Here is a 12,959-nt window from a genome sequence, read left to right as displayed (position 1 = left end):
GGAAAGCCACGGCCACAGGGCATCCGATCCTCTCTCTACCTCCCTGACACCCGCCGTGCAGCTGGGCTGCCTCCTGGCCCTCCGTCTCCCTGCCTCTCTTCCCTCTCTCTGATCCAGGCGGCTTCTACTAACTGTTCCCCGTTTTCCGTGACCTATGACATCCTTGTAGTGAGGTGCGAAGACCCAGGCCTGCTGGTGTGTATGAGGCCCTGGGCCTGGGAACGCTGCCAGCTCCCCCCCACCCCCGGGCCATGAGAGGCTCGCCCTCATGTTCCTCTCTCTGGCTGACTCACCCCCCTGCTGTGAGCTCCAGCGTCTGTCGTCTGTCGGGGCACCCATCTGACATCTCAGACATTAGCTTCCTCCAGGGATGCCTCAGCCCTGGGTGCATACTTCCGTGCTGGCAAGCTCTAGCACCTTCCCTGAACGGCAACTGGAGGCTCCAGAGGTTTTTTTTGGGGGGTCCAGGTGACACTGGGGTCTCACTGTCCTCATCCCACCATGACACCGGGAGATGGTGTGGCCTTGCAGGCTGGGTGCAGGAGGCCTCAGGGCCCAGGGTGCAGCTGGGGACCCTCCAAGGGCCCTCCGTGAGGGTACAAGGCTGGGAGGGAGCCCCATACAGCCCCCGACACCCTCAAACGGGTGGGAGGAGCTCAAACGTGCTGGCTGTAAAAACACGCCCAGCTGCCTGTGGGACCCAGAGCGAGTGAGCGGGACAGCAAGAAGCGCGCACAGAGCCTAGGGTGGAGGTGGCCCTTTATGGGACATCTAGCCTTCCTTTCCTGACCCCTCCAAACCGCTCTGAGACTACGGCTCTGACTCCAATTCCGACGTGTGCGTTTTCTCCTCCCACGCCAGCTGGGCGTCCTACGATTCAACTCAGTTCTGATGCCATAGACTGTGAGACAGTGTCACGTGTCAAGGGCTCAGTCCCGTAAAGGGTGCATCGCCCCCCCCCCACCCCAGACGCCACCCAAAAGCCAGGCTGTTCTCCAGCTTCTGACCAACGGGGGTATCAGTCAGAAGTTCCTACAAATCCCTCTTGGGGCGTAAGTAACTTGCAAGAGTGATTCACAGAACTTGGGAAAGAGTTTCCTCACTCCGTTCTAGTTTCGTATAAACCGATGTAACTCAGGAACGGCCAGAGGGAGGAGGTGCACACAGGGCAGCGTATGTGGGAAGAGGCACGGAGCTCCCACCCCCCACTGATGAAATCACTGGCTGTTGGTGATTTTTTTTTCCCCAATGTTTATTTATTTTGAGAGAGACAGAGAGAGTGTGAGTACGCAAGTGGGGAAGGGGCAGAGATGGAAAGAGAGAATCCCAAACAGGGTCTGGTGCTGTCAGAGCAGAGCCCGACGTGGGGCTCGATCCCATGAACCATGAGATCATGACCCGAGCCAAAACCAGGAGTCGGACACGTAACCTACTGAGTCACCCAGGCGCCCCCACTGGTGCCTGATTTCAGCTTCCAGCTCCTTTGCCTCCCCAGAGGTCAGGGGCACAGGGCTGAGGTTAATCACATGGTTGGCTCTCCAGGCCACCAGCCCCCACCCTTAGATGCATTCCAAAAGTCACCTCATTAGCATAACACAACCTTATTATTCTAACCACTTAGGAAATTCTAAAGGTTTTAGCAGTTCTCTGCCAGGAAGGGGAAGAAAACCAAATATTTATTTCTTATTATAAATCACAGTATCACAGGCCCCACTGTGGGTAGATGTTTATGAACACAGGTGTCTATACCTGGCATGGATACAAACGCAGGAAGATTTGAATTGGTGATACCAGCTCACCAACGAGGCTGGGAACCTGGTTTCCTACATCTGGGTATGGGGAGCTGAGCAGAAGGTGAGAAGAGGGCACGAAGAAAGTTAACTGTGGAAAGTTCTGGAATGTTCTACGTGAACGCAGAGGTACGAGGGGTCAGCAAGCCTCTCGTACGAAGGGCCAGGTGATAAATATTTTCGGTTTTGTGGGCTCTCCTGCGTCTCTGTGGCAAAGGCTCTGCTCTGCCTTTGTGAAAGTCAGTGCGAAAAGCTACCGCAGACGATGAGTAAATGAGGGAGCATGGCTATGTGCCAATAAAACTTTATTTATAGAAACAGGCTCTGGCAGATTTAACCTGTGGGCTGGAGTCTGCCAATCCCCAGTATGTACAAAAAGAAATGATACTTTAAATAAGGGAAAAGATACCAATAAAAAGAATGAAGCGTTATACGAAAAAAGCAAAGAGAAGCACCCGCTGAGCGGAACCAAAAGCAATAATAAAATGAGTCACAGTTTTGCCAAAAATGGGGTAGATAACCACGCATGCGCCCCCGCAGCAAAAACCACCCTGGTGGCCCTGGTTTGTTTCCTGTCGGGGAGATGCTTACAGGAGACATAAACCAAACCACAGCCGACACCTGGCATTATGATCAGGAAGCTGCACCAGGAGGACAGGGGTGCAGGGATGATAAAATCCCGGCACTCTGGAAGCTGGACTAACTGCGTCGGGGAACCAACCGCTCACATGCTTTCGTGAAGTTTCTCTGCAGAAACACACAGGGAGCATGTGACTTCTCAGCTCTGGGGGGCCTCAAACCAGGCAACTCTACTTTTCGGTATTGACGAGCGGCTCTCAAAACACTGTTTTAAGATGTCACTCAGAGGGGCGCCTGGGTGGCTCAGTCGGTTGAGCATCCAACTCCGGCTCAGGTCGTGATCTCATGGTTTGTGGGTTCGAGCCCCGGGTCGGGCTCTGTGCTGACAGCTGGGAGCCTGGAGCCTGCTTCAGATTCTCTGTCTCCCTCTCTCTCCGCCCCTCCCCTGCTTGTGCTCTGTCTCTCTCAAAAACAGACATTAAAAAAAATTTACGATGTCACTCAGAGTCCTCCTGGAAGGCCAAACTCAAGTGTGCTTCAACAGCAACAAAGCCACGAGATTTCCGGGTGCAGGGTGGGCGGGGCGGGGGTGTGTGTGCAGGGCGGACAGTGACCAGTTGCTTGGCTCTGGCTGATCTCAGGGCGAGAAGCAGCACCAGCCTCTTCTTCCCGGGAACGCGCGCCGCAGCGAGCGGGAGATTGCATCCCTGCCCGCTGGCTGCCCTCGGTGTTGGTGCCAAACACAGCTGGGTTGCTGTGTGAGCACGACAGCATAGCACGTCACCAAAAAACCATCTGAAGCCATTTGGGCATGAAACGTTGGCGACACTGACAGTGTCCTTTGCATGCCATCAACCTAAATCTTATTCTCAATGGGGGCAATTCTGCCCTGCCCGCCAGGGGGACCGTCGGTGAGGCCCGGACACGTTTTGGGTTTCCCGACTGCAGGAGGGACTCCTACTGGCACGAGATGGGCTGAGGCCTAGGCCTATAGTCACAGGACGGCCCTTCCAAAAGAGACGGATCTGGCCCCATGTCGGTGGCATCTACGCGTTTCGGTCTGCGAGGTCTGAAGCTGACCCCACACGGGCCTTATCCATTCTCTCGTTCCCCCTGCGACCTGCCCTCCCTGGTCTCCCTCCTGCTCCGGGTTCTAGCTTCAGCTCCTACCTTCCCGTCAGGCCACTCTGCTGCCCTGGGCCCCCACCCCCACCCCAACCACTTCCCCAAATATCCTGGGGAGGCCATGCTGGGGACGGAAGCAGCCAGAGACTTGCAGCTACCCAGGGTGGGCCCACCTCCCTCAGGGGCTCTCAGCAGCTTGGCCTCCGGACCACACAGCACCTTCTCCCACTCCCGGATTGCTGGATCTCCCTAGAATGCCCATTGTCCCAGGATCCTACCCGTGGCTCTCCCTTTCCCCCTGTTGACGGGCGACCCTGATACTCGCATCCATGACCTTCTAGTCACCCAGCCTTGAAGGTGGATAGCTCGAGCCTTGACTGCTGGCCGGGGTGTAGGGGACGGCTTCTGGGAGATCTGAGTCTGCCCCCCGCTGCCCCGGGCCATGCTGCACACCCACTTCAGCTCGCCCCCAGCTCTGGAGTGGCTGGTGACTTGAGCCCAAGTCCCAAGGTGGTCTGTGCACCCAGACTTGGCCTGGACTCGCCTGATTGGCACACTTCCCTTCAGAGCACTCCATGCTGCTGCCCGAGGCCCTCTCTCGCCCAAGCCCCGCCCCCTACCAGCTGCCAACCTTCCCCCTGACACACCAAAAGACCAGGTGGTCTTGGGCCTCTCCGAAACACCTGCGCTCATGTAACGTGGACACAACCAGGCTTTGGGGGCCCTGAGATCTGGGAACTGGACGGGCACCGAATAAAGGGTCCTGGCCCGAACACTTCTCTTGCTGCAAAGGCTTCGGCTCTCCTTTGTGGGTGGGCAATGCCCGCGATGTTCCTCCTTCCTCCCCATCCTGAGCCCCCTCCCTGCTGAGGCCCATGTCCCAAAGCGGATCCCTGGAGGCCTGTCCTTGGCCAGGTGCCCCTTTCTCAAACCAGCGTTCCTCCAGGCAAGCCCAGCTCCCCCCGGCTCCCCGTGGCTAACACAAAGGGTAGGGGTGAGCGCCCGTCCAGGAGGCACCCTGGCTGGCTATCTGCTCCTGGCCCCTCTGCCTGGACGGCGTGCTGGGTCATGTGGCCAGACAAACTCGAAGGCCCAGCAAACCGCGGGGTCAAGAGGTCCTTGTGCTGCCTGTGCTCAGGGACCCCCTGGATAAAATACCCCGGACAGCAGTCCGCACCAGCACCCAGCTCCCGGCAGCCCTGTGCAGCCGCGTCTGACCCTGTCCCACTCTGACCCCTTGGCTCCAGGAGCCCAACAGCAGGCATAAATGCTCCTGTCTGCTTCCGGAGGTCCTGGGCAGCTTGGCCTGTGTGTTCACGGTCCCCCTGCTCCCGAGCACAAGCCTCTCTCTGACTGCCGGTGTCTTAGCGGGTGCAGCGGGTACATCCAGATGACACGGACAGAGAGACGGACTGCCCAGGTGTCAACCTGTCCCACCCTGCCCTCCCAGGAGGGCCTGCGCATCCAGGTAGGCTGCTGGCCAGGCTCTGCTTGCCTCCCGCTGGCGGGGCTCAGCCAACCCCGAGAGTCTCCAGTGGGATGACTCCATGTGTGGCCCTCCTCCCCTCTCCCGTCCCGTCACTGATGGGGTAACACGCCGGCCTAGCCAGGAGAAAACCCAACTGCAGACTCAGCCGTGCAAAGGAATGGAGTCCCGAGGCAGCTGGTGGGAGAGAAACACGGTGGGGTCTCATCCGCAGGCTGGGGCGCTGCTCAGCCATAGGAAGGAACGAAGCACTGACTCAGGCTACAATGTGGCTAAGCCTCGGAAACATCATGCCGAGTGAAAGAAGCCAGACACAAAAGGCCACACAGCGTGTGATTCCATGTATAGGAAACGTCTAGAGCAGGCGGGTCTACAGAGAGAGAAAGCGGATTGGTGGGTGCCGGGGGCTGGAGGAGGGGATGGGGAGTGAGTCCTCATGGCGGATCTTTTTTGGGGGGATGGAAATGTTCTGGAATAGATAGAGGTAATGGCTGTACAACGTGGTGAATGTACTGAATACTACTGAACTATACACTTTAAATGGGTGAATTCTGTCTCAGTAAAGCTTTTAAACAGAAATCCTAACTGCAGGGGTGCCTGGGGGGCTCAGTTGGTTAAATGTCTGACTCTTGATTTCGGCTCAGGTCACAATCTCACGGTTTGCAAGTTTGAGTCCCGCATCCGGTTCTGTGCTGACAGTGGGGAACCTGCTTGGAATTCTCTCTCTCTCTCTCTCTCTCTCTCTGCTCCTCCTCTGCTCACCCATGCTCTCTCTCTCAAAATAAAAAAAAACTTAAAAAAAAAAAAGAAACCCTAACTACAGAGGGATACTTCTGTTTCTGGAACCTTCTATCTAGGTCACCTTGGCTGAGAGGCTTCACCTGTGTGCCCCCACCACTGGGCAGAGGCTGGCCCATCCGTGGGATCGTGGGGATGAAGGATACGGCCTGCACAGGTGTCCCTGAGAGCAAAGGGTACGGTGGATGATGGCATACGGTCTGGGGTGGACTGAACCAGTGCTAATGGATGGTAGTGGGAACAGACCCAGTATTTCGGTGGGTGGAGGGGGGCTGGGAGTGGTCTGGGGTCACAGGAGACTGGGTTTGGGGGCCCTAAAGGGGGCTAGGGCTCAGGACCGAAGTCAGTGGGGTCAGGGCAGCAGTGAGCTCCAGGTTCCCCTTGGTCCCACGCCATGCTGTTCCAGGTCACTGGCCTCCTGCGGGTGCCAGATAGTTCAGGGAGTCACCACCTCTCAGCCCCCCATGTCTGCACGGGCCAGGCCACGGTAGCTGTATGAAGGCCCCAGGCCCCAGGATGCTGGGGAAATGGCCTGGCCGGTGAGCATCCTTGTTTCATTTCTGCTTTCGAAATTAAAACTCTGTGCGCATCAGCAAGTGCTGGTGGCAACTGTCACCGTTCAGGAAGGATGAAGGGGACCCCGACCTTGAGCCCCACGCCACCAGTCCTGATGCTGAGGTCTATGGGCTCAGGGCAAGGAGCATGCCAGGGCACGCTCTGCGGCCAGCCAAGTGGCCGATGCCTCAGCTGCCCGGGTCTAGAATCAGCGGGTTCTCTGAGGGCCCCCGGGGTGGCCACTGGACCTCAGCTCACAGGAAGGGGGACCCCCGGCCACTCGCTGCCCTAGTAAGCCTGCCTTCTGCACCTGTGGTGTTTCTTTCTTCTTTTCCACCTTCAGTATATCTGAGCCGAAAGTCAGTCCTGCACAAACGTCACGTTTCTAGAGGCAGTTTGGAGGCCGGGCTGCAGGGCAAGGCCGAGTGACATCGTGTGAACGGGTGACAGTAAGTGACAGTAACAGTTAACTGCAGGGGCGGGCGGATCAGCTGATTGGAACCGGCTTTCCACAGTGCCGTCTTCCTGTTTGCTGGTCAGAATTGCATAGCGAGGCTGCAACCCACAAGTGGGGAGGTGGGGGGGGTGCGGCCTGGCGACACCCAAACCTCAAAACAACTCAACTTCTCCTTTCAGGGAGCTGAGAAAAAGTCCCAAATGCTACAGGACGTGTGGCTCTTTGGCCTTCTGCAGCCCCGGCCAAGGTAGGAAGGGAAATGTCTCACGAAGACGAAGAGAGGAACCATGCACTCAGGCTCGGACTCGGGCCAGGTCCCAACCACGGTCCAGCCATGGCTGCCTGCGGTGTGGCCTGGGGAGCCCAGACTGCGGTGGGTTGCCTTGTGCCCCCTCCAAAGATGTGCCCAAGTCCTGGTCCCCTAGAGCCTGGGAAGGGGACCTTATTTGGAAATAGGGTTTCTGTGGATGTAATTAACATAAGGATCTCGAGGAGAGCCCACCCTGGATTTGGGGTGGGCCCTAAATCCAGTGACAAGTATCCTTATAGGAAGTCAATTAGAAGCACAGAGACACAAAGGGAAGAAGGCCGTGTGAAGGTAGAGGCAGAGACTGGAGAGGTGCTACCACCTGCCAAGGAACACCAAAGGGCCAGGAGAGGGCTGGGGCCAGGTTCTCCCTCCGAGCCTGCGGAAGGAACTCCCCATGCCCACCACCTGATTGCGGGCTTCTGACCTCCAGGACTGTGACAGAATCAACTCCTGCTGGTTTTAAGCACCGCTCCCTCCCCACATTCCTGCACCCATTTGTGGTGCTTTGTTAATGGGAGCCCCAGGACACTTGCACGCCAGCATGCCCCTCCGGGACCCTGTTTCCTCATCTTTAAAATGGGCAGAAGTGTTAAGGGCTCTGATGGATGGAAAGTGTACCCGATGGCACAGTGACAAATTATTCCCATTGTTAGAAAGTGACTTGGCTTTGCTCAGAATGGCTGGAACTTGTGAACAATTTCTCAACACCAGTGCTAGAAATAAACGGCTTGGTCTCGTGGGATCCCAAGCTGTGACTCTAAGCAGTCGTTCTCATCTGGGGGATAAACTGCCCCCAGGGGACGCTTAGTAACGTCTGGGGACATTTTCGGTTGTCACGGCTGGGGGGGAGATGGTGCTAGTGGCATCTGGTGGGGTGGAGGCCAGGAGTGCCGCCCAGCAGCGCACACGACGGCCCCGCCATGGAATGACCTGGCCCCAGGCCCCAGTGGTGCCTTGGCTGAGGAAGCCCAGCTCTACACCGAAACAATCTTCTGCCTTTCCAGGCGGTCGCCCCAGGAAGCACGTTTATGGCCATGACGTGGACTTGGCTCAAGCCTGTTTTGGAAGTCGACGTGGGCACCGCCCTCCAGAGCTCCTAACCGCTGGGGAAACTTGGCTGTGCGGGCTCACACTGCCGAGGCTGGAGGGAGGCAGCCGGGCGGGGTTGGAGGCATCTGACTCACAAGGTGCAGACACCAGGCAAGAAGGGTGACTAACAGCCCTCGAAGAATGTGCCAGAATCCCCTGGGGCAACTGCAGGAGAAGAGCTCCCAGGACAAGCATGGAGCAAGGGCGGCCCTCAGAAGAGGCACCTATGCCAGCTCTACGTTCAACAGGGGGCTGGCGTGGGCGGACTTGTCTCCTAACACGTCCGTGTTCTGGGCCCTGTGAACGCAGCTTTCTCTGGATGGGGTCTCTGCCAATGTGATTAGTTAGGATGAGGTCATCCTGGAGTAGGGTGGGCCCTAACCCAACGATTGGTGTCTTTACAATAAGGGAAGGGCCATGTGGCAACAGAGGATCAGGGCGACGTGGCCACAAGCCAAGGAATGCTGGAGCCTCCGGGGAGCTGGAAGAGGTGACGAGGGACCCTCTCCCAGAGCCTTCAGAGGGGCAGGACCCTGATGACGCCCTGTGCTCAGACGTCCATGAGAAATAGGCTGCTGTTGTTTTAAGCCACCTGCTTTGCGGGACTTTGTGATGGCAGCCGCAGGATCTCACCCCGGTGCCTGGGATGGTCCTCAGCTGGAAAAGGACATGGCACCGTGATGCCCCTCCTGTGTCTTCATTGTGTTGTGGGGAGATATCTGGGCTCGGCATCCACACTGAGCACGGGCACACCTAACTGCCTGCCTGGCTCAGTGACGGGCAAATGGCCCGCTTGGCCACGTGCTTGATTTGGCCAATGCCGCGTCTGCCCTCGTTTATGTACGTAGCTTCTACCAGCACCAGTGGCCTGGTACCTGCTCCATTTTACCTGGGACAGCGGTGCCAGGCACTGGTGCTTTGGCCTGGAGCGCCTGTCGCGGCTGCGGACTATTACTGCGAGGCGGTGGGAGCATGGGCAGCATCACTGAGGCTAACTTCCGGAGCTAGGACGGAGCTGGATCAACTGACAGACATCCTTGGTGCCTCCCCGTCACACGAACCCTCCCTACAGCGCCCAGGGTCCCAAATGATCTGCCCATCCCTTCCCGTGTCCCCTCCCTGTCCTCACTGCCTCCCGTCCTGGTCCTTTCTTGTGTCCTCCAGGCCCCAACACCCCAGGCACAGCCGGGCCTCTGAGGCTTTGCGCTGGCAGTTCCCCCCCTTCTAGATGCCGCGTGGCTCACCTGACCTCCTGCTAGGGCCCGCTCAGCGTCACCTCTCCCCTCCTGTCCCCTTAACCCTTCTTCCTTGGGCACCCCTGCCGTTCCAACTGGTACCTAGCTTGCACACGAGGCCCGCTGTCTATTGGGCTGCCTGCCTCCTCATGGCCAGGAAGACCACTCTGGGAGGGTGGGCTGTGTCTAGATTTGGGTCCTCACAAGGTGTTGCCTGGAACGGGGCCTGGCACATGGCAGATATGCACACGGAATATTCGTAGAAGGAACACATGATCCGAACAGAGGAGGCCGCCCTACACACCAGGTACATGGCGTTAAGAAGAAACACATGCGCCATGGAGGATTCCTCAGTCGTTTCTAAAACGCTTGCACGACAAATGATGGCCGATCCTTATGTTACGTATATAGGAGAAGAAACAGGCTGGTTCTGTGTGTTGGCACAGGGCCAGACTGTGCAACCCCAATTAATTTCTTGCTGGTGCCAGACTGTGCAACCCCAATTAATTTCTTGCTGGTGATCTCAGGCATCATCGGGGAGGAAGAGGAACTGAAATGTGTTCAGCTGGTGAAGCCTAGATGTGCTTTCAGTGAATTTGCATGGCAGCAAAGCAGCTGTGTCAGGCTTTCAACTTGGGAGGGGGAGGAATCAGCCAGAGGCCAGAGGTCAACACTTCGGGGTGGGTAGGTCCCCCCACCCCCTAGTCTGCGAAGGGAGGGTCTGGGGTTCTCGTGGGTAGACAGACCACGACACACCCAGATGATGCGGTGTTAGCCTGCAATATGGAGAAACGAGCTCTTAAGCCACGGAGGAACCTTAAATGTAAGTTACTAAGTGAAAGGAGGTGGTCTGGAAAGGCTATGCCAGTATTGCATCCAATTCTACGGCATTCGGGAAAAGGCAAAACTGTGGAGCCGGTAAAAGGATCAGGGGCCGCCAGGGTTGAGGGGAGGGACGAGCAGGCGCTGGCAGAGGACCTGAGGGCAGTGGAATTCCTCTGTATGACGGTGTAATGGTGCAGTTGGTGACGCTGTGCCTTTGTCTGGACCCATAGAATACACACCAAGAGTGAACCCCAGTGTAAACCATGGACCCTAGTTAACAACTGCACGTCCACAATGGCTCATCTACTGTTAACAAACATACCACACTAATGCAAGACAGTAACAGTGCAGAAAGCGGGGCCGCCTGGGTGGTCGTGGGTTCGAGCCTTGTGTCGGGCTCTGTGTTGACAGCTCAGAGCCTGGAGCCTGCTTCGGATTCTGTGTCTCCCTCTCTCTCTGCCCCTCCCCCAACTCATCCTCCGTGTCTGTCTTTCTCTCAAAATAAACTTAAAAAAAAATTTTTTTAATTTCAAGAAAAAATAACGGGGAAAGGGTGGAGAGAGGGGATATGTGGGCACTCTCTGTACCGTCTTGCTCCATATTTCCATAAACCCAAAGGCTCTAAGAAATAGAACTTACGTTATTATATTTAATAAAAGTTAATTAACTTAGAAATGTTTAATTCTTATAGGGTCTGATTAGAGATAAAAAGAGCAGAGCCCTGACCTCCAAACCCAGAGGCACAGACTCCCGGGGCCCGTGCGCTGTCCCAGGCCTCACCAGGTGCGGACGTTACACTGTGTTCTGAGATACGGATGCATCTGGTACCAAGACCCCAAGAGCGAGGGGTGCTGTGTGGTCCGTGCCACTGCCCCTGCACCAGGAGGGCTTGGTCACAAGGACGCATCAATGGCTTCTGTGGGGTCTGGCCGATGGAGACACTGGGTGCCGGGTGGAGGGCATTTCCTCCCTTGCCGCCTTTATGGTGATGCCGGGAGGTTCCCTCTCCCGGTCTCACAGTCCCCTTGACCCCCAGGCCCGCACCCCGCCTTGCTGACTTCCTTGCATGCCACAGGCTCCACGGCCGAAAACACCGTCACCAATTGCTCAGTTCAGACATGCCATCCTTTCCTTTCTGGGGACTGGGAACAGCCTGGTAGAGATCAACGGCGTGTGAATCAGGCCCTTTTCTCCCTACATGCTGATGCTTTGACATCAGGGGGCTTGATCGCCCCTGAGAACATTGCCCATCCTGCGGGTAGCTACTTCTTGAGACTGAAGGACTCAGCGGTGAGTGTGCCTTGCCTACACAGACCATCCATGCCAGGGCCCAGGCCCCCCCTCCCCCACTTCTGTCACCAGGGCCACTTTCCCCTGCCCTGATCGCCCCGGGGCCTGGGCAAGCGGCACAGCTCCTACTTCCCGGAGCCCCGGAATTCTTCAGCCTGGCTCACCCTAAGCCCGCACCCCNCCGGCGCCCAGGATGGTCCGCTCGACGCCGCTGGCGTAGCCCTTCTGGCTGAGGGCGGTGAGGCAGTGGATCAGGAAGTTGGTGCTCTGCGTCTTCCCCGAGCCGCTCTCGCCCGAGATCACGATGCACTGGTTGACACGCTTGCGGAGCATGGCGTAGTAGGCCACGTCGGCCAGTGCGAACACGTGTGGCTCCAGCTTGCCCAGCTGCTGGTTCTCGTACATCTTCACGTACTTGGGGTTGTAGATGGGAAGGAACTTGAAGGGGTTGACGGCCACCAGGATGCTGCCCGCGTACGTGTAGATCTTCTGCTGCAGGAAGCGGTGCCTCAGGTTCTTCAAGAGGTTCTCCTCGGTCAGCTCGGGGAGGTTGCACAGGTCGTCAAAGTCCGCCTGCTGCCGCGGCAGGAGGCCACGCTCCACCAGGCGCCGCGTGGCCGCCGCCTGGGACACCAGCTGCATGTGTACGTACTTGATGGTGCCGTCGGCGTTCCGCTCCTGCAGAAGGAAGTAGTAGCCGTCCTCCTGCGGGTGCTCGTCCTGAGCCCGCCGCGGCCACAGCAGCACGCGGTGCACGGGCGAGTCGTTGGCGTCCAGCACCCACTCCTCCCCGCCCGTCTCCTTCACCTCCACCAGCACGTAGCACTTGGTGCCATCCAGCTGGAGGCTGGTGATGGCGTCCTGGATCACGTCGGACGTGGTGCTGTCCTTGGTGGCGGTCACGCGGCATGAGGCCCGGCTCTCGCTGGTGGCCAGCTGCGGGTAGATGTGCAGGTGGTAGGCCGCCTGCGCCCCGCGGCCGGAGCTGCCTGCCTCGTTCACACTCATCCTGCCACTGGCCTGGCCTCAGCATGCCTCCCGGGCTCGGGGCGCGCCTCCTGGAGCTGGAAGGGAGAGGGTGGCGCGGTCAGAGTGGTAGTGGTGGGGGGCGGGGGTGGGGGACACGGACACCCAACCCTCAGCCGACCGTCTCAGACCCGCGGCCGGAATGGAACCCCCTGCCCCTAACAGGGCTCTCTCGGAAAGCAAGAAGGGGGCGCCTGGGAGGCTCGGTCAATTCAACATCCGACTTTGACTCAGGTCATGATCTCACAGGTTCGTGAGTTCCAGCCTCGCGTCCGGCTCTCTGAAGCTGTCAGAACTAAGCCTGCTTCGGATCCCCCGTCCCCGTCTCTCTCTGCCCCTCCCTCCCCTGCTCTCAGTTTCTCAAAAAAAAAAAAAAAAAAAGAGGAGGGGAGGG

At 57.8% G+C, this 12,959-nt stretch overlaps 1 protein-coding gene across 1 annotated transcript in view; it reads right to left on the bottom strand.

Annotated features, from left to right (window-relative positions):
* Positions 1-12,601, bottom strand: part of MYO9B (myosin IXB) — a 66,574-nt gene extending 53,973 nt beyond the window's left edge. Inside the window, exons 1-2 of the mRNA XM_077776977.1 lie at positions 11,715-12,601; positions 770-776 (exon numbers count right to left, since the gene is read on the bottom strand). Coding sequence (XP_077633103.1) covers positions 770-776; positions 11,715-12,547 — 840 coding nt within the window. The 5' untranslated portion in view covers positions 12,548-12,601. The remainder of the gene's footprint in view (positions 1-769; positions 777-11,714) is intronic.
* Between the last annotated feature and the right edge of the window lie 358 nt (positions 12,602-12,959).

This window comes from Crocuta crocuta, unplaced genomic scaffold (genome assembly GCF_008692635.1).
Source record: "Crocuta crocuta isolate KB4526 unplaced genomic scaffold, BGI_CrCroc_1.0 scaffold77, whole genome shotgun sequence".
Lineage (NCBI taxonomy): Eukaryota > Metazoa > Chordata > Mammalia > Carnivora > Hyaenidae > Crocuta > Crocuta crocuta.
Note: the sequence above shows the minus strand (reverse complement) of the source record. Positions and strands in the feature narration are given on the sequence as shown.